The sequence below is a fragment of the Galleria mellonella genome, unplaced genomic scaffold (genome assembly GCF_026898425.1).
Source record: "Galleria mellonella isolate WM207_F2 unplaced genomic scaffold, CSIRO_AGI_GalMel_v1 utg121, whole genome shotgun sequence".
Taxonomy (NCBI): Eukaryota; Metazoa; Arthropoda; class Insecta; order Lepidoptera; family Pyralidae; genus Galleria; species Galleria mellonella.
Genome location: NW_026441983.1, coordinates 1,114,388 through 1,140,671, shown reverse-complemented (window position 1 = coordinate 1,140,671; position 26,284 = coordinate 1,114,388). Strand labels below are relative to the sequence as shown.

At 39.2% G+C, this 26,284-nt stretch overlaps 1 protein-coding gene across 2 annotated transcripts; it reads right to left on the bottom strand.

The window, feature by feature from the left end:
- LOC113512262 (uncharacterized) lies at positions 1 to 26,284 on the bottom strand. 2 transcript variants are annotated; one of them, XM_052899192.1, is made up of 10 exons: positions 25,990 to 26,283; positions 17,503 to 17,613; positions 10,718 to 10,803; positions 9,974 to 10,120; positions 8,492 to 9,287; positions 8,098 to 8,225; positions 3,928 to 4,710; positions 2,028 to 2,171; positions 1,204 to 1,344; positions 1 to 734 (listed from the first exon to the last, which is right to left on the bottom strand). In XM_052899192.1, exons 2-10 carry the CDS (start codon positions 17,607 to 17,609, stop codon positions 598 to 600), a joined length of 2,469 nt encoding a protein of 822 aa, XP_052755152.1. In that variant the 5' UTR covers positions 17,610 to 17,613; positions 25,990 to 26,283; the 3' UTR covers positions 1 to 597. The 2 variants fall into 2 exon arrangements, with proteins under 2 accessions (XP_052755152.1, XP_052755157.1); XM_052899197.1 differs by lacking the exon at positions 2,028 to 2,171 and having other exon boundaries at positions 25,990 to 26,284.

The following is a 26,284-nucleotide window of genomic DNA, read 5'->3' as shown; positions in this document are numbered from 1 at the left end:
TATATTAAAATATATTTATTGATACAATAAAAACGGATTTTCATTATTGGTAACTTATAATAAAGTTATTTTAAAAGCATTTTTAATTAACGTTTAATTAATTGAATTCCACCACCAGTATACGTCCAGACGTTGGAAGGTGAGAGTTCTGGATTTTTCTATATTTTTTTTAACTGTACCAGAGGGAGACTTTGTACAAAAGTCGTTTGCTTGACCACCTCTGTCTCATCCGTGTTTCTACAGTGGAGCAGTTGTGTTTGCATGGCTGTGTTTCGGTTTGAACGGTGGGATTTGACAGTGAATTTACTGGGTACAGAGGAATAACACCTGAGTCCTCAGGAATGGCAACGCATGGGGGGTATCATGGGCGAAACAGTATACTCTGTTATGTGCACGGTACTGCTCATGTCTATAGGCGACGGTTACCACTTGCCATCAGGTGGGCCGTCAGCTTGTTTGCCGTTCTAAGTTGTATAAAAAAAATGTGGTCGGCCTCCGAACTGGCGACCTCTGCTGTCTACCGATCCTGTGTGGGTGGTCGTATATTTTTCTGTAAAACACGTGTAAGGTTTCTTTCTTTCTTCCACTATTACTGATCTATTGACACCGGCACTTGTTCAAAGCACTCTCCATGAGGTTTAGCAGTTCTTTGTACAGCATGCAGTGTCTACTGGAGGGCTTGCATATCTCTCTATGGTCGACCGACACGCCGTACAATCCACCGATGCCCGCGTCTGGGAAAGGTAACGTAATTTTTAAACTGTATTATTTATTTAATTCTTTATTGTACACACCAGTTACAAGAATATGTCAGAGGTAATCAAATGTACAAAGGCGAGTTTAACTCTGACAGAGTTCTCTTGCAGCAACACCCAAAGTGGAAAGGAGCATCAATGTCAGCGAGTTTGTGTTTTTTGATGGGTGAAAATGGTATGGGCATCATGGGCGAAACAGTCTACTTATACTCTGTTATGTGCACGGTACTGCTCATGTCTATAGGCGACGGTTACCACTTTCCATCAGGTGGGCCGTCAGCTTGTTTGCCATTCTAAGTTGTATAAAAAAAAGTTTCTTTTAATTTTTAACGTGAGTAATGAAATTGCTTCACTGTATAAATAGTTTCACGGAACCCTGGTGACTTTACGGAACTCCTAAGTTCTGGAGAACCCACTTTAGGAGTCGCTATTCTAGAATTTTCCTTACCAGCTGAATGGACGCTGACAATCCTCAGCCAGAGCACAGACATCAGGGTGCGGGTCGTCTCCACCAGGCTACGGACTGCTGGCCTGGTGACAGACGTGGCCCGCAGCCAACGCTCCTGCAGCGAGAGGACCAGGGCGCAATCTGAAAATGGCAGAGATAGAACGGATATAGAATTTTTATGTTACTTAGAAAGACAAGCTCACGGCCCGCCTGATGGAAAGTGTGGACCGTTCCATAGTACAGATAATATATATATATATATATATATATATATTGTTGGCTCATGACGAACTCAACAAAGGGGGAAGGGATTGTTAGTAATGCGGACTGCCAGTCCCATTACCAGCAATATACCCTATCAGGTAGACCTCCACGTGGTTCCACCTGGATATATATATATTCAGGCCAACTGACTTTTCATCCTCGCCTATCATGTTTCCCTGGTACCTTACCTCCGTATACCTATAGCGCAGACGGGGTTATCATTCCATTATCACCCATTAAAAAAAATATATGTATATATATATATATATATATATATATAATAATGAGTATATCTATATACATACATACATGCATATCAACACCTACACAAATACATAAAAATATATAAATGTTGTTTACATATATACGTAAAACACTTATAAAATCTTTTAGATGTCTGTGTAAGTATGCTAGCTCAAATAAAAAACCTTAAGTTTTGTTTTAAAACTAGCCAGACAGACATAAATTACGACCTAGCTTACCATATAGGATATTTTATGGACTAATTCACGCGAGCAAAGCCACGGAACACAGACTGGTGAGTTATAAAATAATTTCACCTTTGCTTATCTCCAGAAGTTCGATGCTTCTTGCTGTGATAGGCGTTTTGAAGTCCGCAAGCGGGGACCCCCTGTGGGGTACCGAGTAAAACATGAAACCCACGCTATTCGACCAAATACCACACTTTCTTCTCTCCAAGTCCTCTGCAAAAATTTTTATTACTCTAATATAACCTTTCACCAGAGGGAGACTTTGTACAAAAGTCGATTGCTTGGGTACCTCTGTCCCATTCGTGTTTCAACCGTGAAGCAGTTGTGTTCGCATGGCTGTGTTTCGGTTCGAAGGGTGGGATATGGCGTGAATTTACACGGTACAGAGGAATAACACCTGAGTCCTCAGGAATGGCAACGCATGGGGGGTATCATGGGCGAAACAGTATACTCTGTTATGTCCATGGTACTGCTCATGTCTATAGGCGACGGTTACCACTTTCCATCAGGTGGGCCGTTAGCTTGTTTGCCATTCTAAGTTGTATAAAAAAAATATAACTATTATTTATTTATTTAACTCTTTATTGCACCATAAACAAAAATATACAATGACAAGTGAATAATTCAAGTGAAATACAGTAACGTAAATACAGATTGAAATATACACATAAAGGTACAAAAGGCGGTCTTATCGCTAGGGCGATCTCTTACAGACAACTTTCGGTTAAAGGAGAACAGATAGAAGTGGGCAGGTGGCGCAAGAGTGAATTAATAACTTAAGTTTATCAATCAATTCCCTAGTCCACGTAGTACCCTGCTTTTTTTATGGGTAATAAAGGAATGGTAACCCCGCCTGCGCTATCGGTATACACTGGCGGAGTACCAGGGACACATAGATAGGTGAGGACGAAAAGCCAGGTAAGTTAGCCCACCGTGACGAATTCAACGATAAATTAGTCACAACACTTTCCAGGGGGAACCGCGTGGAGGTCGAGCTGACAGGGTATATTGCTAGTAAAACCATTTGACCCCATTACTAACAATCCCTTTCTCCCCTAGGTTTAGTAAGTTAAGCGAGGGATGGGCAACAGCGTCACCCTTAAAACAGCTCTAAAGCCTAATTTCGGTTGTCTATCCGCCTGCCAAGCGTGGCAGCTACTGGCCAAACTCCATGACATAAACCTCCCCCATAGACTGTCACAAAGAACGCTTCTGAGCTACCTGCATCCACTGACTCCCTGCAACGCATTTCAGGTCGTCACTGCATCTAGTGGGGGGTCGTCCTACACTGCGTTTACCCGTACGTGGTCGCCACTCAAGAACCATTCTTCCCCATTGGTTGTCGATTCCTCGGGTTATCCTTCGGGTTATGTCGGTTATTTTGGTTCTTTTGCGGTTCATATTACGTTTTTTTTTATATACAACTTAGAATGGCAAACAAGCTGACGGCCCACCTGATGGAAAGTGGTAACCGTCGCCTATAGACATGAGCAGTACCGTGGACATAACAGAGTATACTGTTTCGCCTATGATACCTCCCACGCGTTGCCATTCCTGAGGACTCAGGTGTTATTCCTCTGTACCCTGTAAATTCACGTGTACGTGTACTAATGAATAAATAAATAAACCGACTAAACCGTCTTTAAAAAAAAAAAACGTTCACGCTCACTTTTTTACTTTATCCGAGCAGTGAGTACTTTATATTATTCTCAATTTCGTGTACAATATAGTATAAGTCATATATGTGTATGTATATTTGTTATTTATATATATTTATTCGTTTATATATGTAATGTTAGTATGTATGTATATCAATAATTACTAGTACCGCATTCGAGTATTCTGACACTTGCCTACGGTTGACTGGGAGAGAATGCTTTCAGCATTAAGTCCGCCATGTACATATATATGTACTAATGAATAAATAAATAGATTCAATAAAAAAAAACATGAAACACTGCAACTTTACCTTTGTTATCTGAAGACACTGTACGATTATCAATCCTTACATCACCACTGTCGTCCAAAACATCACCAATACCTTCAATATTGTTATTTAAACTCGCATCATTGTCTGCAGCATCCAATTCTGAAGTAACACCATCGTTCTCTTCGTCTATATTCAGAATTGGGTCACGATTACACATTCCGCCACTAACAGAAGAAGTTACCGTTTCCTTTTTACCTGTCCTGTTTCTGATATTTGTTACACGAGGATCAGAATTACTAGTTTCATCAATCTCTCTCTCAGTAACAATATGTCTTGTAACTGTAACAATGTTATTTTCTAAATCTTTTATATTGTTTACATTTAGTGCACGGGGATCAGGTTCGTTGATCCCGTCGATCTCTCTTGCAGTAGTAAATTTCTGTGTTACATTTTCACTATTGTTTTCTAAATCTTTTATATTATTTACATTTAGTGCACCGGGATCAGGTTCGTTGATCCCATCAATCTCTCTTGCAGTAGTAAATTGCTGTGTTACTTTTTCACTATTATTCTGAAAATCTTTTATATTATTTGTATTTAGTGCACGGGGATCAGGTTCGTTGATCCCATCAACCTCTCTCACAGTAATAGTATGTTCTGCAAATATTTCATTATTGTTTTTATTGTCTTTTATATTATTTAACTCGTTATCCTTGTTATATTCAGTTAGGTCTATATTTTCTGTCTCATTTCCGTTTACTTTATCTTCAGTATGATTATTGCTATTAAATTCTTTTCCTGCTCTTAAATATGCTTCATATGCTGAAATTTTAATTAGTTCATTAATTAATTTAATGTTAGTAAGAAATTTAATTTTCGTTCCCAAGATACTGGTCTGGCCCAGTTTGGGAAATGATGGTAATGCAGACTTTTTCTCTTTCAATATAAAATGTAAAATTAACGCATTTTCATAATTAGCAAATACTGTTTGGCTTATTTGTAAATGTTTGTTTTTGACTTTGTACAAAAGTCGTTTGCTTGGACACCTCTGTCCCATTCGTGTTTCTACCGTGAAGCAGTTGTGTTTGCATGGCTGTGTTTCGGTTTGAACGGTGGGATATGGCTGTGAATTTACACGGTACAGAGGAATAACACCTGAGTCCTCAGGAATGGCAACGCATGGGGGGTATCATGGGCGAAACAGTATACTCTGTTATGTGCACGGTACTGCTCATGTCTAAAGGCGACGGTGACCACTTGGTAAAAGGATGGTGGTGAACCGTCAGCTTGTTTGTCACTCTAAGTTGCATAAAAAAATGTTCAAATGTTCAATCTCATTTAAAACTTGTACCACTGTGATCAAATGACACTTGCTCAGCGGTCGGTCAGCTGTCAAACTGCGTAGTCTGACTGTTGACAGATAGTGTTGCAGGTGTCGCAATTCTCTTTAGTCTAAGTTCAATGGTGTCTGTTACTAAGAACAAGGAATTACATAGAAGGAATGATAAAATAAAAACTGTAAATCATATGGTTGCCTCCTTTCTTCCTATGCAAGTATAATTAGTAAAAAGAGGACGAAAGATACACCATCAGTTGCTATTTTTTTCAATACGTAGCTGGCCAGTGTATAGAAAATGATATGTCAATTATTTGTCAATGGCAAATGTTACATTACTAGATTATATATTGGACACAGTTCATGTAGAAAGTATGCAAGCGGGTTGTATTTTTTTTTTTTTTTTTTTACAACACAGGAGGCAAACGAGCATGCGGCTCACCTGATGGTAAGTGACTACCGCCGCCCATGATCACCCACAACACCTACGGCATTGCAGGTGTGCTGCCGACCTTTTAAAAAGGAATATGCTCTTTTCTTGAACGTTCAAAGAGTGGTTGTGCGTGGGAGAAAGTGCCTTGAAAAACGCACGGTGGAGGACCGCCACTTGTCCAGATGGTTGGGATGAAATTTTAGTTTATGGCGGGTTGTACGATGGTGAAAATCTGCAGCAGGTATCAATCCGAACAATTCTTCAGAGCACTCCCCATGATAAATTCGGTAGAAGACGCACAGAGATGCAACATCTCTACGCAGTTTCAGTGGGTCGAGCCGGACAGTAAGACGCCGATCGTCAACAATTCGAGCTGCCCGACTTTGAATGCGGTCTAACGGAAGGAGCTGGTACTGTGGCGCTCCTGCCCACAGGTGAGAACAGTATTCCATGTGTGGCCTCACTTGAGCCTTATATAGTTTCAGGCGGTTTTCTGGCGTGAAATACCGTCTCACCCTATTGAGCACCCCCAACTTTTTGGAAGCTATCTTAGCTTTTTCCTCCAGATGACCGCAAAACTGGACGTCGCTAGATATACGAGGTTTGTCCGCAAAGTACGTATAAAAGTTTTTTAAAAATTTTATTTTACAATTATTCAGGTAAATCAATTTTATCCCCTTCAAAGTACTCCCCCTGTGACATAATGCACTTGTGCCAACGCCGTTTCCACTGTGAGAAGGCTCCTTGAAAGTCCTCTGGTTGTAGGTTTCTCAGCTGCCCCGTCGTAGCTTTTTTTATCTCATTTATGTCCCCCAAATGCCGCCCCCGAAGTACCAATTTGGTTTTTGGGAACAAGAAGAAGTCACACGGGGCCAAATCCGGCGAATAGGGGGGTGTTCGGTCACCGTAATGGAATTTTTACTCAAAAACTCACGGAACGATCTTGGCGCAAATTTTTTTCATTTGAAGTTCGTTTCTTAGAATTTCGTGGACCACGGTTTTGCCCAAATTAAGCTCTTCAGCCACCTGTCTGACCGTTAAACGACGGTCCCCATTAACACAAGTTCGAATTCTTTCCACGTTTTCGTCGGAATGTGAAGTGGAAGGACGTCCTGAACGTGGGTCATCTTGAACGCTTTCTCGGCCCTCTCTGAATCTTTTTAGCCACTTGTGGACGGTTGGTTCCTTCACAGCATCATCCCCATAAACTGTTCTGAGATCGGCAAAAATTTCACGGCCACTCTTGCCGAGTTTCGAGAGAAACTTGATTACGACGCGCTGCTCTTCAACGGAAGCGGGCTCCATGCCGACGGGGTTTCGTTAAGAGGTAACTTCACAGATGGCGTGACAAGCCAGTTCGCACCGCACGGCGGTCAGACCAGAACTGAAGCATTGTTAGGGACATAAGGAAGGGGTCCTGCGCTTACCTGGCCTCCCCACTCCTCTTTCTCGCATTCCAGAACACTTTTATACGAACTTTCCGGACAGACCTCGTATTGACGCCAAGAATCCCCAGACTCGACTTATTATCGAGGGAAGTGCCCCGAAAGTAAGGAGATACGACAAACGGTGTCTTTTTTGCGGTGAACGCGCAGACTTCTATCTGAATTTGGTAGGGTTATACGGCCGTATAACATTTTCTATACACCAGCCTGCTACGAATTGAGAAAAATAGCAACTGACGGTGTATCTTTCGTCCTCTGTTTACTAATTACATTTGCATAAGAAGGAAGGAGGCAACCATATGATTTACAGGTTTTATTTTATCATTACTTTAGACTTATCCGAATTCAAACGGTCTCACCCTGGAACGCCTTTCGCTCTCCATGGGTTTCGACATCCTTCCCCCAGTGCACTTCACGCACTATCCGGCAAACACTGCTCATCAGCTCTCCATCCTCGACATGGCCCTACTAAAGAACGTAGCCTTAAGGCTGAGTTCTATGGAGGTCCATGCCGAACTCATCTCCGACCACCGCCCCGTCACATTCTCGCTAGGCCCACCTGCAGACGGGGCGCCTCAATTCAAAGCGGTCACGGACTGGAGCCGGCTCGAGAAAGTTCTCGAGTCGACTAACTCTCCAGTACTGGACCGCATCCGGGACGTAGTCGAATCTATCGAGGAGACGACTACAGCCATAGACGCGCTAACAGAGCAGTCGGCAGTCAAGAACTGCTCCAGGGAGCAGTCCTTGACTGCCGACAGTTTACAGTTTTTATTTTATCATTTCTTCTATGTAATTCCTTGTTCTTAGGTCTGTTAATGAAACTCGACGTCAAATTAGAGGAGTGATTTAAAATTTGTGTGAACAATTTGGATTGATTAATTGGTGAGTTGTCAAATTATCTTGCTAAATAATAAACAAAAATTCAATCTAATTGAGAGCCTCGATCTTTTTAAATGCAGAGGCAGAGGATGCTGTAGTCTATAAATATTTACCTTCACAATAAATCTGCTTTATGAACAGCCCTCCTTTCGAGTGTCCCACCCATATTATCGGTTTCCCACCCACGTTCAACTCCAATAGTTGTTCTAACATTTGTTCCGCCCTTTCGTGGAGACGTAACCTAAAAATGTGAGTAAAGGAATTGTTACTAACCAGTGTTATCATAGCTAACAATCATTACATAGTCCCATTTCATTTTTATCCTGGCAACGTACAAAATCTGGGGAAGCGATTGTTAACAATATGCATATACATACATACAATCTTTAATTGAAGCTTAGGATGTCTGTCTATAAGAGATCGGATGATCCATAAATAAACATAGATTTTCCAAATAGACAGCAATAAGAAATAGTTCTCTATGGCTTGTAAAAACAAAATAAATACCTTTTACTTTCTTTGACCCATAACGGCCTCCACAAATATGGATCACTGGTGTAATTAATCGATATAACTCTAGCGTCAGGGTAATCCTCCTTGATCCAATCTTTGGGCCAGCATGCAGAGTAGCATTCGTCACAAACACACCCACAGCCCACTTCACAAGATCTACTCTCATTTATTTTACATTTACAAGTATCATTTCCATTTATTTCTACTTCGACTTCGTTGTTTTTACATTTATCGACTTCATTGTCATTTATTTTACCATCGTTTGTACTTTTGTTACATTTACACTGTGCACTTTCATCTGTATATCCTTCGTTTACATTACAATTATTAAATTTAATATCATTTTGAGCTTCGCATTCACAACTGACTTTTTCATTTACATAAACTTCATTAAATGTACATACATTGCCCTTATTTAAACCAGTTTCACTACCATATTTGCATTGTTTTGAATCACAGACATTATCACAATTCCTTATGTTTTCCTTATTAAATAAATCCCTTACGAATTCAGCTTGTACCTCGTAATTATCTACAATTTCAACTTGATCCAACAAACTATTGGTATAGAAGTTTTCAGTTATAAATATATCATCGTTTGGTATTATTTTTATGTCGTCATAAAATGTTTTGTTAAATTCTAAATCATTAAATTCGTCTTCGTACATATTAGCTTGAACATCTTGGCATTCACATTTATTTAGTTTCCTATCAATTAAAGGCACGATATCGGGTTGTATTTTGTACTTTGGTCTCCAGTCACCTTGACGCCATGTGTTGCCGAGTGAACCTGAGAAAGATTTTAAATTTCATGTAGCTTTGAATGGCAAACAAGTTGACGGCCCACCTGATGGAAAGTAGTAACGGTTGCCTATAGACATGTACTGTGGACGTCACTCAATATGATGCCTATCCTGTAACCATCAATGCATCATTATCAATCATCAATCAATCAATTGGATAATTTAGGTTTTGTTTATAAGAATGGAATTTAATTCAAATTATTCTGAGATCTATATAAGGCCAAAAGTCAGATGGCCTTTTGGTGGTCTTGGTGGTTGGTCAGACTGTTACTTCTCTCCACCAACAATAATATATATATTAAGAGAGAGAGATTTAAAAGAATAATTGTAGTATTCGTCACAGAAGATAAAGACATTCCAAAGCTTGCAATAGATTTAAAAAAAACATGATGATTTTAAAGTGCTTGCTAACGTGTCTATTATATATTTCTCATATTAACAATTACAATATATCAATAAATTTAAAAAAAAATATTTTTTTTTAAATAATATTACTAATTATAAATAGTCTCCCAACGCACTACGTCGAGGCAGCGTACCCAAGATACTAACAGCATTACCCCTTTCTAAACTTGTCTTTTGCGCAAAGTAGCTACCAGCTCTCTGGTTACCAGTATATGTGTCTATTTGAGAAAAGACAATTTGAATTTAAATTTAGGTTGCAACTACATACCATAGAGTCCATGGACAAAAATAACATCGAGTTTGTGGTCCGAAGGCTCGTGAAGCACCACACACTCGACCTTTGGCTCAGGGTGCAGATGGTCGGTGCCGGCAGCTCGGGGTTTCTTCGGTCCGTCTTTTGGAGGTACTTTTAACGCTGCAATAAAATGCGTATTTTTTTTTATACCACTGAGGTGGCTAACAAACATACAGCCCACTTGATTTTTAACCACTCGTGTTTTTTAAGAATAAATCAAGCAGATGCCATTTGGTCCTGGCATAAAATGGACCGACCCTTCCTTTCCCGTGGGTGTCGTAAGAGGTGGCTAAAGAAACATAATGGTCCAGGGATAGACGGGGATAGATTAAAACATCACCAAAGTCTGCGGTTTTTTTTTAATGGATGATAATGAAATGGTAACCCATGCCTGCGTTATCGGTATATACTGGCGAGGTACCATTGAGGGATGATAGGTGAGGATGAAAGCAGGTCAGTTAGCTCATCGTGACCAATTGCACAGAAATAATTACGATGGTTTTTAGGGGGAACCGCGTGGAGGTCGACCTAATAAGGTGTTGTGCTAGCTAATGGGTCAGTTAGTTCCCATTACTAACAATCCCTTTTCCCTTAAAGCCTGCAGTTGCCAACCCGCCTGTCAAGCGTGGCAATAATTAACAATTATTGGCAAAACCCCCCAAGGGGGAGGCCTATGTTCAGCAGGGATCAGTTAATGACTGATGTGTATATACATACCAGTAAGCGGCCGCAGCCGGGGTCTCATCATCAGCCGATGAAGCACCACCGTCGCTGTGCTCCACAAGCATGACACGCACCAGCGGCTGTTGACAAACAGAAATACATATAGACGTTTTTATACCACAAACTATATATATATATATATATATATATATATATATATATATATATATATATATATATATATATATATATAATTGATGGGTGAAAATGGTATGGTAACCCCGCCTGCGCTAACGGGATACGCTGGCGGAGCACCAGTGAAGGGTGATAGATGAGAATGAAAACAGGCCAGTTAGCCCATCATGATGAATTCATCAGGAATTAACCATGTTTAGTTTCCAGGGAGAAATGCGAGGAGGTCGACCTGGTTGGGTATATTGCTAGCAATGGGATTCTCAGTCTCCATTACTACATTACTAACAATCCCTTTCCCCCGCTAATGATGTGATGTTGTACCAGCCGTTAACTGTCCACTGCTGGACATAGCCTCCCCATTAGGAACAATGCCTTCCCCCCCCCCCGCATGTTGAGGTCGTGTGCAGCGGTATAGTGTGCGATTCCCCGTATCTCAAATCTTGCTCTCATCTCGAAGCAAAATATCGCTCGCTCGGCGGCTCGTGTCTCAAAACACACGTATATTAGGGCCCTAGTATATCGAGGTACCAATGTATTCGTTACAGGACTTGTGTATAGATATTGTAACTAAAACATATAGAAAAAACTCAACGGAGGGTGACTTTGTACAAAAGTCGATTGCTTGGCCACCTCTGTCACATTCGTGTTTCTACCGTGAAGTAGTTGTGTTTGCATGGCTGTGTTTTGGTTTGAAGGGTGGGATATGGCAGTGAATTTACAGGGTACAGAGGAAAAACACCCGAGTCCTCAGGTATGGCAACGCATGGGGGTATCATGAGCGAAACAGTATACTCTGTTATGTCCACGGTACTGCTCATGTCTATAGGCGACGGTTACCACTTTCCATCAGGTGGGCCGTCAGCTTGTTTGCCATTCTAAGTTGTATAAAAAAAATATAGTTCTCGAAATAATGTATATGGTAAAACAACGTTTGCCGAGTCAGCTAGTCTTTTTATATTATTTTTTGTGTAATATATCTTTTTATATGTTATTGTACTCATGCTTTCCTGGGTGAGCGTATTGGAAAACTGTAAGGCTCACCCAGTGGATGAAATAAATAAATAAATAAATTTCTATATATTTCAAACCCCCATTGTCGTTTTACACAGTGTAATGCAACTACATGATTGGTGTGTTTTCATAGACGCCCTGCGTCATCTCTTACGGCCGGTGATCGGTCGTCCCTCGAATTGGGGACCGGTAGACAGCAGAGGTCGCCAGTTCGGGGGCCGACCACATACTCTTTTGTTGCAGTATCCGGCCGTAGTACCTTTCTAATGCTCCCCAAATATTGCGTCTAAACTGCGCCCACCATGTACCCTCTTGTATAGGCATTCCGTCACCCGTGTCCAATAGCGAGGACGGGATGCCTTAAACACTGTTCCGCAAACCATAAAAAAATAAACAATGGCTTACTCGAATCAAATAACAAGTTGTTTAAATAACATATTTTTCCACATTGTTTTTTTTTTTTTTTTGCTTTTGTTTTTATATTTTTTTTTGTGCATTGGAATAACCATAAACGTCATATTGTACTATGTGATGTAAATTATTGATTTTATTTATTTATTTATTTATATGTTTTTATACATTCACTTGTAGTATAGATTTTTTTTTATAATGGAATGGTGACCCCACCCGCGCTCTCGGTATACACCGGCGGGGCACCAGTGAGGAATGATAGGTGTGGATGAAGCAGGCCAGTCACGATGGTTACCAGAGGAAAACGCGTGGAGGTCGAGCTGATAGGGTATATTAGGGGACTAACCTCCCCATTACTAACAATCCCTTCCCCCCGGAACTACAGACAGAAGTCGTTTAATTGGTTACCTCTGTCCCATTCGTGTTTCAATCGTAAAGCAGTTGTGTTTGCATGGCTGTGTTTCGGTTTGAAGGGTGGGATATGGCTGTGAATTTACACGGTACAGAGGAATAACACCTGAGTCCTCAGGAATAGCAACGCATGGGGGGTATCATGGGCGAAACAGTATACTCTGTTACGTCCACGGTACTGCTCATGTCTATAGGCGACGGTTACCACTTTCCATCAGGTGGGCCGTCAGCTTGTTTGCCATTGTAAGTTGTATAAAAAAAAATGAAAAAAAAACTACATAGAAGCGGGAAACAGTAAACAATATATTATATGTTACAGTACAGACTTGAAGTCGACATGACAGTGGGTGGGGAACAAGGCGTGGGGCCCGGATACCACAATGAATGTCTAACAAGCACTAACTGCGTGATTGTATAATAAAACTACTTTAATGATATAAGTAGAGGCCTGTCACGGACCCGTTTACAATAATAAAGTACCTGCATACATCTGACACGGCGCCATCTAGGCAGAAACTTAATATAATATTGTTGTAGCTAATTAGGATAGGGCTAACTGACCTGCTTCATCCTCACCTATCATGTGCCCCTGGTACTCCGCCAGCGTATACCGTTTCTCGAAATAACGTATATGGTAAAACAACGTTTGCCAAGGCATATAATATATATATATATATATATATATATATATATATATATATATATATATATATATATATATATATATATATATATATATATATATATATATATATATATATATATAATTACGAGTATTCTGCCACTTGCCTACGGTTGACTGGGAGAGAATGCTTTTAGCATTAAGTCCGCCATGTACACATATATGTACTAATGAATAAATAAATAAATATATTACAGGGAAAAACTTTTAAAATTACATGATTTCTTAATTAATGAATCACAGACGTGACGAATTTATGTATTTATTAATTTAATATGTACTATGTATAGTTATTTATTCGGCGTTTGGTCCCGGCATAGAATAGGCCACCGCTTCCTTTGCCGTGGGTGTCGTAAGAGGCGACTAGGGGACGGCGAGGGACGGGCAGCAGCGTCCCTCTTAAAACATCTCCAAAGCCTAACTGCGTTATATTATCCGCCTGCCAAACGTGGCAATAACTGGCAAAATCCCTCTAAGCTCTACTACCCGTGTAAAGCCTGGCGGATAGCTAGTTTTATTATATTAACAAGATACATTAGGTTGTATAAGGCTCGTCCAGAGGCCCGTCGTATAAGGTTTCTCAACCTTGACATCCATTCACAGCAATTTACGTGTAAATGTGATAGATACCCATTGGTTCGCATAGGAATGGCGATTATCAACGATTAAAATCGATCTTTAAATCGATTCGAATCGAATTCTGATAAATCGATTCATAAAAATATCGATGTCTGAAACTTCAAAAGAAATTAACTACACTACACTAATATTATAGAGAGGAAAGATTTGTATTTTTGTGTGTATGTATGTTTGTAATGAATAAACACAAAAACTACTTTGTCGTTATCAAAAATTCTTTCACCATTAGAAAGCTACATTCACCCCGAGTAACTTAGGCTATATTTATTGCTAGAAAACATTAGGGGATCCTTACTAAAACTTTAGTAACGTAACTCGAGGTGTAAAAAAATGCTATAAAATATCTTTGGTCGCGTGCGCTGCGGAAACTATTGGTGATAGAACAAAAGTATGTTCTACAATATTAAAGGAAATATCAATAACTACAAAAAACTTCGCGACACTATATGTTCAACTATTGTCGTTATGTCACAATAGCCACTTTTTAAAATGTTGTAAAAATGTCCACATTGAAATGTTAATTCGATGAATGGATTCACTGCTACATATCGAGTTAAAAGATCGATTGTTTTACAGAAACAAACGTTTCTTTGATTAATCGATTCGACGAGATGCCATGCCTAATTCACAAGCAGGGGGGGGGAAGGGATTGTTAGTAATGAGGAGTTTAATCTCCATTGCTATCAATATACCCTTTCAGGTCGACCTCCACGCGGTTCCCCCTGGAAACTATCGAGACTAATTTATCGTTGAATTCGTCACGATGCGCTAACTAACCTTACTTTACATCCTCAACTATCTATGCATCCCTGGTACCTCGCCAGCGTATACCGATAGCGCAGGCGGGGTTACCATTCCATTATCATCCATTAAAAAAATATCACAAGCGGAGTTATCTGACACTAGCACCATGCTACATTTTTTTTTAAATGGGTGATAATGGAATGGTAACCCCACGCGCGCTATCGGTACACACCGGCGGGGCACCAGTGAAGGATGATAGGTGAGGATGAAGCAGGTCAGTTAGCCCATCGTGACGAATTCAACGAGAATTGTTCACGATGGTTTCCAGGGGGAACCACGCGGAGGCCGACCTAATAGGGCATATTGCTAGCAATGGGGCTGTCAAACTCCATTGCTAGCAATCCCTTTCCCCTCCCATCGGATCAGTGTCCATATTAACTATATGTCTTTTTTCAATGGCTGATTATGGAATGGCAGCGCCTGCGCTAACGGTAAACGCTGGTGGGGCACCAGTGAAGAGTGATAAGTGAGGATGAAAGGGCAAGTTAGTTAGGACATCATGATGAAAACACCTGGAATTCAGCACGATAGTTTCCAGGGGAGGTAGACCTGTATTTAAATCGATTTCCAAAAGGAGGAAATTCTGAATTCATCCGTGATTTTTTCCCGGCTACGATATTATACAGACATAGGTATTTGGGTCCAAACGGTTAAACAATAGAGGTCACGAGTCAAATGTAAAGTCAAGGCGTCACGTGAACGACTCGAGTACAATTTGGTAACGCGTTCAATTCTTGTTTGGAATAATACAAGTTTATGTTTAAAAAAAAAACCCGATTTCAGTCGAAATAAAAACTAGCAGTCAAGTTTTTTTTTGTATACCACTTATGCGACAAACAAGCATACACCCCACCTGATGGTAAGCGGTTACCGTAACGTATAGTATTATATTATGTATGGTAATGCGGATAGCAAGTCTCATTGATAGCAAAATACCCTGTCAGGCCGATCTTCACGTGGTCCTTCTTGGAAACCATCGTGCTGGATTCTAGGGGCATTTTTTTTTATATATAATATAGAATGGTAAACAAGCTGACGGCCCACCTGATGGAAAGTGGTAACCGTCACCTATAGACATGAGCAGTACCGTGGACATAACAGAGTGTACGGTTTCGCCTTTTTTTTTATTTTGTTTGCGTTGTCATTCCTGAGGACTTAGGTGTTATTCCTCTGTACCCCAGTAAATTCACTGCCATATCCCACCCTTCAAACCGAAACACAGCCATGTTAACACAATTGCTTTACGGTTGAAACACGAATAGGACAGAGGTGTCCAAGCAAACGACTTTTGTACAAAGTCTCCCTCTGTAAACTCTGCTCCCTATTGCCCATCCCTCGCCCTACCTTAGTCCTTACGATACGCACGGAAAAGGCATGGGTGGCCCATTCTATGCCTGGACCATACGGTTTCGTGACTACAAACTACTAACACTAGGGGGGAAGGGATTGTTAGCAATGGAGTCTGACAGCCCCATTGCTAGCAATATGCCCTATCAGGTCAACCTCCACGTGGTTCCCCCTGGAAACCATCGTGAACAATTCTCGTTGAATTCGTCACGATGGGCTAACTGGCCTGCTTCATCCTCACCTATCATCCTTCACTGGTGCCCCGCCGGTGTATACCGATAGCACGGGTGGGATTACTATTTCATTATCACCCATTCAAATATTTGACGTTTAGGTATGTTGCTTAACCGCGCTATCGGGTCTCGTGTGTTGCAAGTCAAAAAGATTAGATAAAACAATTCTGGGTTATTGTAGACACTTGTAGACACATAGTACTTTTGGAGGTTACGAAAAAGAATCTTGTAGGTAGATACCAGAGGGAGACTTTGTACAAAAGTCGATTGCTTGGGTACCTCTGTCACATTCGTGTTTCTACCGTGAATTAGTTGTGTTTGCATGGCTGTGTTTCGGTTTGAAGGGTGGGATATGGCATGAATTTACTGGGTACGGAGGAATAACACCTGAGTCCTCAGGAATGGCAATGCATAGGGGGTATGATGGGCGAAACAGTATACTCTGTTATGTCCATGGTACTGCTCATGTCTATAGGCGACGGTTACCACTTTCCATCAGGTGGGCCGTCAGCTTGTTTGCCATTCTAAGTTGTATAAAAAAAAATGTTTTTTAATGGGTGATAATGGAATGATAACCCCGCCTGCGCTATCGGTACACGCTGGCAAGGTACCAGGGAAACATAATAGGTAAGGAGGACAAGGCAGGTCAGTTAGCTTATCGTGATTAATACGCCTTGAAAGCACGATGGTTTCTAAGGGAAAGCACGTGAAGGTCGACCTGTCAGGGTATATTGCTAGCAATGGGACTGGTAACCCGCAATACTAACAATTCCCCTCTCCCCCCCCCTCCCCACCTTAGGTAGTTCGTTTTTAATAGTTGATAATGGAATAGTAAACCCGTTTGCGCTATCGGTATACGCTGGCGAGGTACTAGGGAAACATGATAAGCGAGGAAGACAAGATAGGTCAGTTAGCGCATCGTTATGAATACGCTTGGAATTCAGCACGATGGTTTCCAGGGGAAGTACGTAGAGTACGACCCGACAGGGTATATTGCTAGCAATGGGACAGAAAGTCCGCATTGCTAACAATCCCTTCCCCTATTTTACTATTAGCCGGTAAAAAGTGTATATAATAGACTTAGAGATTAGGAAAGCATCACTCACACCAAAGCCACTAAATACGGGTGCAGTTTGACATTCCCCTGGCCGTTATTCTGGGCGACCGTGATGTCTCCAGACACCGCCATCTTGCAGCTGCCTAGTTGGGCCATGTACCTGAGAAATAAAAATACGTATGAACAAGAATTAAGATAAAAATCATTTGCTTGGCCACCTCTGTCCAATTCGTGTTTCTACCGTGGAGCAGTTGTGTTCGCATGGCTGTGTTTCGGTTTGATGGGTTTTTTTTTTTTTTTTTTTTTTTATAGAACTTAGAATGGCAAACAAGCTGACGGCCCACCTGATGGAAAGTGGTAACCGTCGCCTATACACATGAGCAGTACCGTGGACATAACAGAGTATACTGTTTCGCCCATGATACCCCCCATGCGTTGCCATTCCTGAGGACTTAGGTGTTATTCCTCTGTACCCAGTAAATTCACGCCAATTGGGTGGGATATGGCGTGAATTTACACGGTACAGAGGAATAACACCTGAGTCCTCAGGAATGACAACGCATGGGGGGTATCATGGGCGAAACAGTATACTCTGTTATGTCCACAGTACTGCTCATGTCTACAGACGGTTATCACTTTCCATCAGGTGGGCCGTCAGCTTTTTTGACATTTTAATAGGCATGGGCAATATAGATACCGATCCGATATCTATATATTGGGTTTCTCTGGACACTGATGGCGGGAAAATGGTCATCGCCCATTCCGATATCGCCCGTATCGGTCGGATATCTATTTTCGAATATGTTAAAAGTCTGTTATCAAATGTTATTTTTTGGATAACACTTTTAACATTTTCGTTATTGGACTAAAGTTTAATAAAGAATTTGTAACTAAAATACATAGATATTTGACTCAGACCTATTTTGCAAGGATAAATAAATAATACACTTGGAATTCAGCACGATGGTTTCCAGGGGTGACCTGTCAAGGTATGGGACTGGTAGTTCGCATTACCAACAATCCATTTACTTCGAGTAGCGTTTGCCAAAAATCCAAAATTCGAATTCATTATCTTATATATAAAATTCTCGTGTCGCGGTGTTTGTTACCAAACTCCTCCGAAACGGCTTTACCGATTTTTATGAAATTTTGCGTGCATATCGGGTAGGTCTGAGAATCGGCCAACATCTATTTTCCATACCCCTCAATGATAAGGGTGACCCACCCTTAAATATATATTTTTTATTTTTTTTTTACAATTTGCACGACATTAATTAGAATTACAACAGAATTACAACAGAACAGAACAGAACAGAACAGAATGAAATTGTGTGTGTGCGTGTGTGTGTGCGTGTGCGTGTGCGTGTGCGTGTGCGTGTGCGTGTGCGTGTGCGTGTGCGTGTGTGTGTGTGTGTATATATATGTGTAAGTTTTTATTTATTTATGTATTAATGTTATATTATTATTCATGTACTTTTATTATTTACATATGTAGGTATATAGAGCTGTTTTTATTGTATTATATATTCAATTTTTTACTCGGTATTATTTAGTTTATCTTTAACTGTACAGTTATTACCCTTGTACATTCAACAGTTTTCTTTTAGCTTCTAAAAGGTTGACTGTAAGAGATCCCTTTATGGGATAAGTACGCCATTGTATATTAAATCATTTATCAGTGCTTAATTTGAATTATGTACAATAAAGATTTTACAATACAATAAAATAAATACATATATGATGGCATAATAAACTTTATATGCTTGGTCAATGTACTTGTGACTATGCCAGCCACGTGGACGAAAAATTATGCCAGCTTTTTTCCAATCTAATTCCGCATTTTCGTTTATATGTTATGTGACTGGGAAATAGGAGTATTAGGAATTTCCTAAAATACCTAGAGGCATCACAAACCACCTCGAGTCAAAGACGTGCCGTGTGATACCGGCATAGAATGGGCCACCCTTTCCTTTCCCATGACTGTAGTAAGTTCAAATTTAAACCATCATTGTTCAAATAGTCTTGTTTACAAGCACTTTTTTTATTTAATTACCATGCAAATACATTAAAAAAACTATGGATTTTTTAGTATCACTTAAACCTCTTGGACTTGTTTGTGATTAACATTTCGTTTTTCTTATACAACTTAGAATGGCAAACAAGCTGACGGCCCACCTGATGGAAATTAGTAACCGTCGCCTATAGACATGAGCAATGCCATGGACATAACAGAGTGTATTGTTTCGCCCATGATACCCCCCGTGCGTTGCCATTCCTGAGGACTCAGGTGTTATTTCTCTTTACTCTGTAAATTATATGTCATATCGCACCCTTCAAACCGAAACACAGCCATGCAAACACAACTATATGAATAAATAAATCCAAAGTATCTTTCGGTATCTCATTATAACATGTAATGCCATTAAGATGCGATTAAGGAAGCTGGAGCGGATCGAGGGAAGGGCTGCAGTGTCCCTATTAAAACATCAGCGAAGCCAAACATTGGTTGCCAACCCGTCTGCTAAGCGTGGCAACTACTATCAATACCCCCCCCCCCCCTTATGGGGGATGCCTATGTTTAACAGTGAACAGTTTACTGTTGTTAAAATAATAATTATCACAACTTAAGATACTGAATATTCTAAATAGGGGGTTAAAAATGGGGATTAGTAGCCCCATTGCTAGCAATACACCCTGTCAGGTCGACCTCCTCGCGGCTCCCCCTGGAAACTAACGTATTCTATTCCAAGTGTATTCATCACGATAGGCTATTCTGATCTGCCTTTTCATTCTCACCTATCATGTTTCCCTGGTACCCCGCCAGTGTATACCATTAGCGCAAGCGGGGTTACTGTTCCATTATCATCCATTTAAAAAAAAGTTCTAAATACACCAGAGGGCGCCACTTTCAAATGCTGACATTTGTGATAATCGTAAGTATTTCACAAAATGTCTAAAATTCTATATTGCAGCGACATGCCTACATCGGATCTGTCTACGGGTGAATGTAAAAATAATTTTATTTTGTCGGTCCGTGGCTCGTACTATGTATACGGTGTCAAGGGCGACAATGGGCTCGTTGTAGAATTTTCCAGAAAGATTTTTTTCTGCCTTATTTTATTTGCTGTTCAAATTTATCACTATTCGATTTTTTTTTTATTCTTCTTAGAATGGCAAACAAGCTGACGGCCCACCTGATGGAAAGTGGTAACCGTCGCCTATACACATGAGCAGTACCGTGCACATAACAGAGTATACTGTTTCGCCCATGATACCCCCCATGCGTTGCCATTCCTGAGGACTCAGGTGTTATTTCTCTGTACCCAGTAAATTCACGCTATATTCCACCGTTCAGACCGAAACACAGCCATGCAAACACAACTGCTTCACGGTTGAAACGTTATAGTTGTATATTACACACATATATATATATATATATATATATATATATATATATATATATATACATATATATATATATATGTGTGTGTGTGTCTGTGTACATGGCGGACTTGATGCTGCAAGCATTCTCTTCCAGTCAACCGTTGCGAAATGCGTTATGCGTTACTAGTAATTATTGATATACATACATACTAAAATTATATATATAAACGAATAAATATATATGAATAACAAATATACTTAATAATATAATAACAAATAAATTAATATTATTATTAAATAAAAGTACTTTAATGCGAAATATGTATGAAAAAAAAATAGTCGGGACAAGTCTGCTCAAATCCGGATTGATGGTAACCCTATCCGCGAGCACGTTCCGTTTCGCACACTGTCGATTTTGTAAGTAAATTAACCTATTTCATTAATTGAATAGCCCGATATTGCAAGCGTAGGATGGGGTTATAACCCTCAATAATCTACTCCGTATAACGTGCTATTATAAAATCCACACGCTTGAATCGAAATGGTCACGTACGGTGCGTTTTTTTTGATGGGTGAAAATGGTACGGTAACCCCGCCTGCGCTAACGGGATACGCTGGCGGAGCACCAGTGAAGGGTGATAGATGAGAATGAAAACAGGCCAGTTAGCCCATCATGATGAATTCATCAGGAATTAACCATGATAGTTTCCAGGGAGAATCGCGACCTGGTCGGGTATATTGCTAGCAATAGGATTCTCAGTCTCCATTACTAACAATCCCTTTCCCCCGTACGGTGCGGTTTCAAAGGATTTTTTTCCAGCGGACGCTCAGGCTGTGGAATGAGCTCCCTGCCGAGGTTTTTCCAAGAGACTACAGTATGGGGTTCATCAAAAAGGATATATTAAGGTTTCTTCAGGGTCAGCAATGCGTACGTGACAATCCTGGTGTTGCAGGCGTCTGCAGGCTACAGTGACCGTTTACCATCAGACGGGCTGTATGCTTGTTCGCCATCTTTGTGGTATAAAAAAAATGCCAAGCTGTAATTATAGTACGTGAAAATTACATTTTCTCAAACATGCTTGGAAATGTGAGCATTATTTTGATAATCTTCTTCGAGATAAATCATTATTGCCGTACTGTCCAGATACATGCGGGCAGCGGCCGGCAAAAGTTGTATGAAAATCCATATCTGTCGTGTTTTGCGGCCAGATAAATTACTATGTAAACTCATATCTGTCCTGTAATTTAAAAATGGAATGACCTTTTACTTCGAAACATGGCTACCAAGGAGGTAACTAATAAAAGGTTTTCTTTAAATTTCGAACTGGCTTGCAAATAGAAAGCTGTTTATTGAAAAAAAAAACAAAGGAACATTCTGGCGCGTGAAAAATTATTATTGTTCGTTATTCGTCATTGAAATTAAAAAGTAAAATTGTGTTTTTGATTTCCGCGCATTGTTTGAGAAAAGTACTATACAAGCCTTGGCCACAACTAGGCATTGATGGACTCACGTATGCACGTTTGTCCATCTATGCCTCAGTTGCTGGCCGCTGCAGTAGTGTACTATAATTACATTTTGGTACATAAAAAAGAAAAAAACAGTTTTTTTTAATCCCCTCCGCGCTATCAGTATACGCTGGCAAGGTACCAGGGAGGCATAACGAGTGAGGATGATATCACGTCAGTTAGCTCATTGGTATGGTGACTAATTCGACATGAATTAATGATAGTTTTGCAGGGGGAACTGCGTGGAGTTGGACTTTATAGGATATAAATATATATATATATATATATATATATTATAAATTATTACCAATTTTTTTTAATCGTTATTCAGGTTAAATTTTCATATAATGTGTTTTTTTTCTGAAAAAATGTTTTATTAACTTCTGAGCATTATTATTGACAGTGTTGCTGTATTTTTCAATAGTATTTGTTTGTTTAATTTTGATTATATTTGTTTAGTTTTGTTTAATTTAGTATTGTCTAATTTTGTGTTTCGTTTACTTGTATTTTATTTTGTGCAAATTCTAGTGGCTACCAAATTACCAAATTACTATTTAAGTATATAATTATGTATTATTTTAGCTGTTCGTTTGCCTTAAATAAATAAATAAATAAATAGTGCTAACAATGGGGTATTTTTTATAGGTGAGAACGGAATGGTGACCTCGCACTACGCTATCGGTATAAACTGACAGGACACCAGTGAAAATAAAAAGGAAGGATGAATACACCTAGAATTCAATATCATGGTTATAGTCCGTATTAGTAACAATAACTCCCCCCCCCCCCCACAATAGGGCAGTTTTTCATGTCGTCAGATCGACTTCCACGTGGTTCCCCCTGAAAACCATTGTGAACAATTCTTGTTGAATTCGTCACGATGGGCTAACTGACCTGCTTCATTCTCACCTATCATCTTTCACTGGTGATCCGCCGGTGTATACCGATAGCGCGGGTGGGGTTACCATTCCATTATCATCTATAAAAAAAAAGATACCGATCCGATATCTATATATTGGGTTTCTCTGGACGTTAATAACGGAAAAAAGGTCAACAGCCATTCCGATATCGCCCGTATCGGTCGCATGTCTATTTTAGAGCATGTTGAAAGTCTGTTATCCAATATTAGCCACATGGACCAATGTTTCGCTCAGTAATATATATATATTCTTTATTGCACAAAAACATACAGTAACAACAATAAGTTAATAACAATGTTAGCAAAGGCGAACTTATCTCTAAAAGAGATTTCTTCCAGTCAACCTAACGCAGTGGCATAGGAAGTAGTGAGTGGGCAGTAGTAGTGCAAGACAGAAATTTAAATAAATATTTACATAAATTATAAATAATTATATATATACACACACATTCACATATATACATAATAATAATAATATCTTCTACATTATTTTACATCTTTGAAATGCGTTACAGATTCTACTGAAATATACGATCTGTATTAATACGCTATGATGCTATGTATATATATCTTCGAGTTAGTAATTTTTTTTTGATGGGTGAAAATGGTATGGTAACCCCGCCTGCGCTAACGGGATACGCCGGCGGAGCACCAGTGAAGGGTGATAGATGAGAATGAAAACAGGCCAGTTAGCACATCATGATGAATTCATCAGGATTTAACCATGATAGTTTCCAGGGGGTACCGCGAGGAGGTCGACCTGGTTGGGTATATTGCTAGCAATGGGATTCTCAGTGTCCATTACTAACAATCCCATTCCCCCCAGTTAGTAATTATTGCTCGAGTGCTTAAAATTAATAGAAAATAACCTCTGACTACCATTCTTCTAATGGTATTTGTCATTTATTTATTAATTACAATAAAATAATAATAAATTTAACCAGAGGGAGACTTTGTACAGAAGTCGTTTGCTTGGCCACCTCTGTCCCATTCGTGTTTCTACCGTGAAGCAGTTGTGTTTGCATGGCTGTGTTTCGGTTTGAAGAGTGGGATATGACAGTGAATTTACACGGTACAGAGGAATAACACTTGAGTCCTCAGGAATGGCAACGCGTTGGGGGTATCATGGGCGAAACAGTATACTCTGTTATGTCCATGGTACTGCTCGTGTCTATAGGCGACGGTTACCACTTCCCATCAGGTGGGCCGACAGTTTGTTTGCCATTAGAATAGAATAGAATAGAATAGAATAGAAATCATTTATTCAAATAAACTTACATTGAAGCACTTTTGAAAAGTCATTACATTTTTTTTAATTTACCGTTTACCGTACATTCTAAGTTGTATATAAAAAAAAAAACTATCGTTCTCAATTTATTTATTAAACAATTAAATATAGATACGTCAAGGTGCATTGTGTGCGTAAGTATATAGAACACTGATAAAAAAAAAAACAAGTCAGCCAATTTGACAATTAGCTGACAAACAGTTGAGCCGTTTTTGAGGCTCGACGCTCTATCTATATAATTTAAAATTATTTATTTATTTATTTATTCTATTTGTAGGGAGAAATATTACAGCTATAATACAATAATAACTTAATAAATTAAATATATATATATCAACAATAAGTTAATTAAACACTACCACATAGATATAATTTTTAAATTGGATCCGTTTTATTAAACTGTTCATATTTTTAAATGTAAATTAACTCAAAAACTTGTATGTCAAAACGAAATCGGCGCTTCTTCTTTCTTTTTCTTCATCTTTGATACTTATATATATTAGTAGCTTGGATTTTGTTGCTAAATTTCATGCGTGTTTCCATGGGACTACATAAATAATTATCTCTATGTTGTAAAAATACTATTATTGGCACTGTTAGGTCTATTGTTCTAAAACTGTGATGTATATTGTTGTTAATTATTTTGTAAATAAATTTATTATTATTATTATTTCTCACCACAAACAATTAAGGACTTAACATCTATAACTTGCAAAACATTTTAACAATATTATTTGTGGGAGCTGGTGCCTGTACTAGGTGTTAAACCTGTATTACAAGTCACCAGGACCCTTACCTCGAACAGTACAAATTATACAAATAAAAACTTTCACAAAAAAATGTTTGTTGCCATAAATAAATAAAAAAAAAAATATATAGTTAACGAAAATTGAATTAATTACAGCCTATATAATTAAAAAGTGTGCAAACAGAAGATAAACATCGTCACTGAATGAAATAGGTATGTATTTACTTGTTTTGTCATAAAAATGTACAAATTAACGAATATCTAGGTCATTTTTTTATGGGTGAAAATGGAATGGTAACCCCGCCTGCGCTATCGGTATACGCTGGCGGGGTACCAGGGAAGCATGATAGACGCGGATAAAAACATATCGGTTGGTTTTGTTTCGAATTTAACAAAAATTCACCACGATGATTTCCAGGGGGAACCGCGTGGAGGCCGACCTGATAGAGTATATTGCTAGCAATGTAGCTGTTAGACCTAATTACTAACAATCCTTTTGCCCCCGAATACCTAGGTAATCTAGATAAATAGAAATATAATAGATCTAGTTAAAAGTTTTCTATGTACTACGCTTAATTATGAAAAACATTATTTCACATAAAATAAATTTAAAAAATATATTTAAATAAAATACTACAAAATTAAAACACATGGTCACCCTATTTTTCCCGCGCTTAAATTTTTTTCTTACCATCACAAAAATCACAAGCACAATTCCATTCAGCCTTGTCCATACTAGTAGCACCGAAGATTAACTTGAATTAACACAGGTATAACACCAAATGTCACAGATAGAAATAACTTTTTTTTTTCTTTAAAAAAGATATGTTAATTTATTATGGTAATGCAACTATGTAACTGGTTGATGAACTTAGAGAAAAGAGGCTACTGAACAAGTTTTAAACAAATAAAAAAAGATTTGAATTTAGAACGCAACGACACCGACCATCTACGACGCGGTTTCCCGCCACACTATTTTCATTATA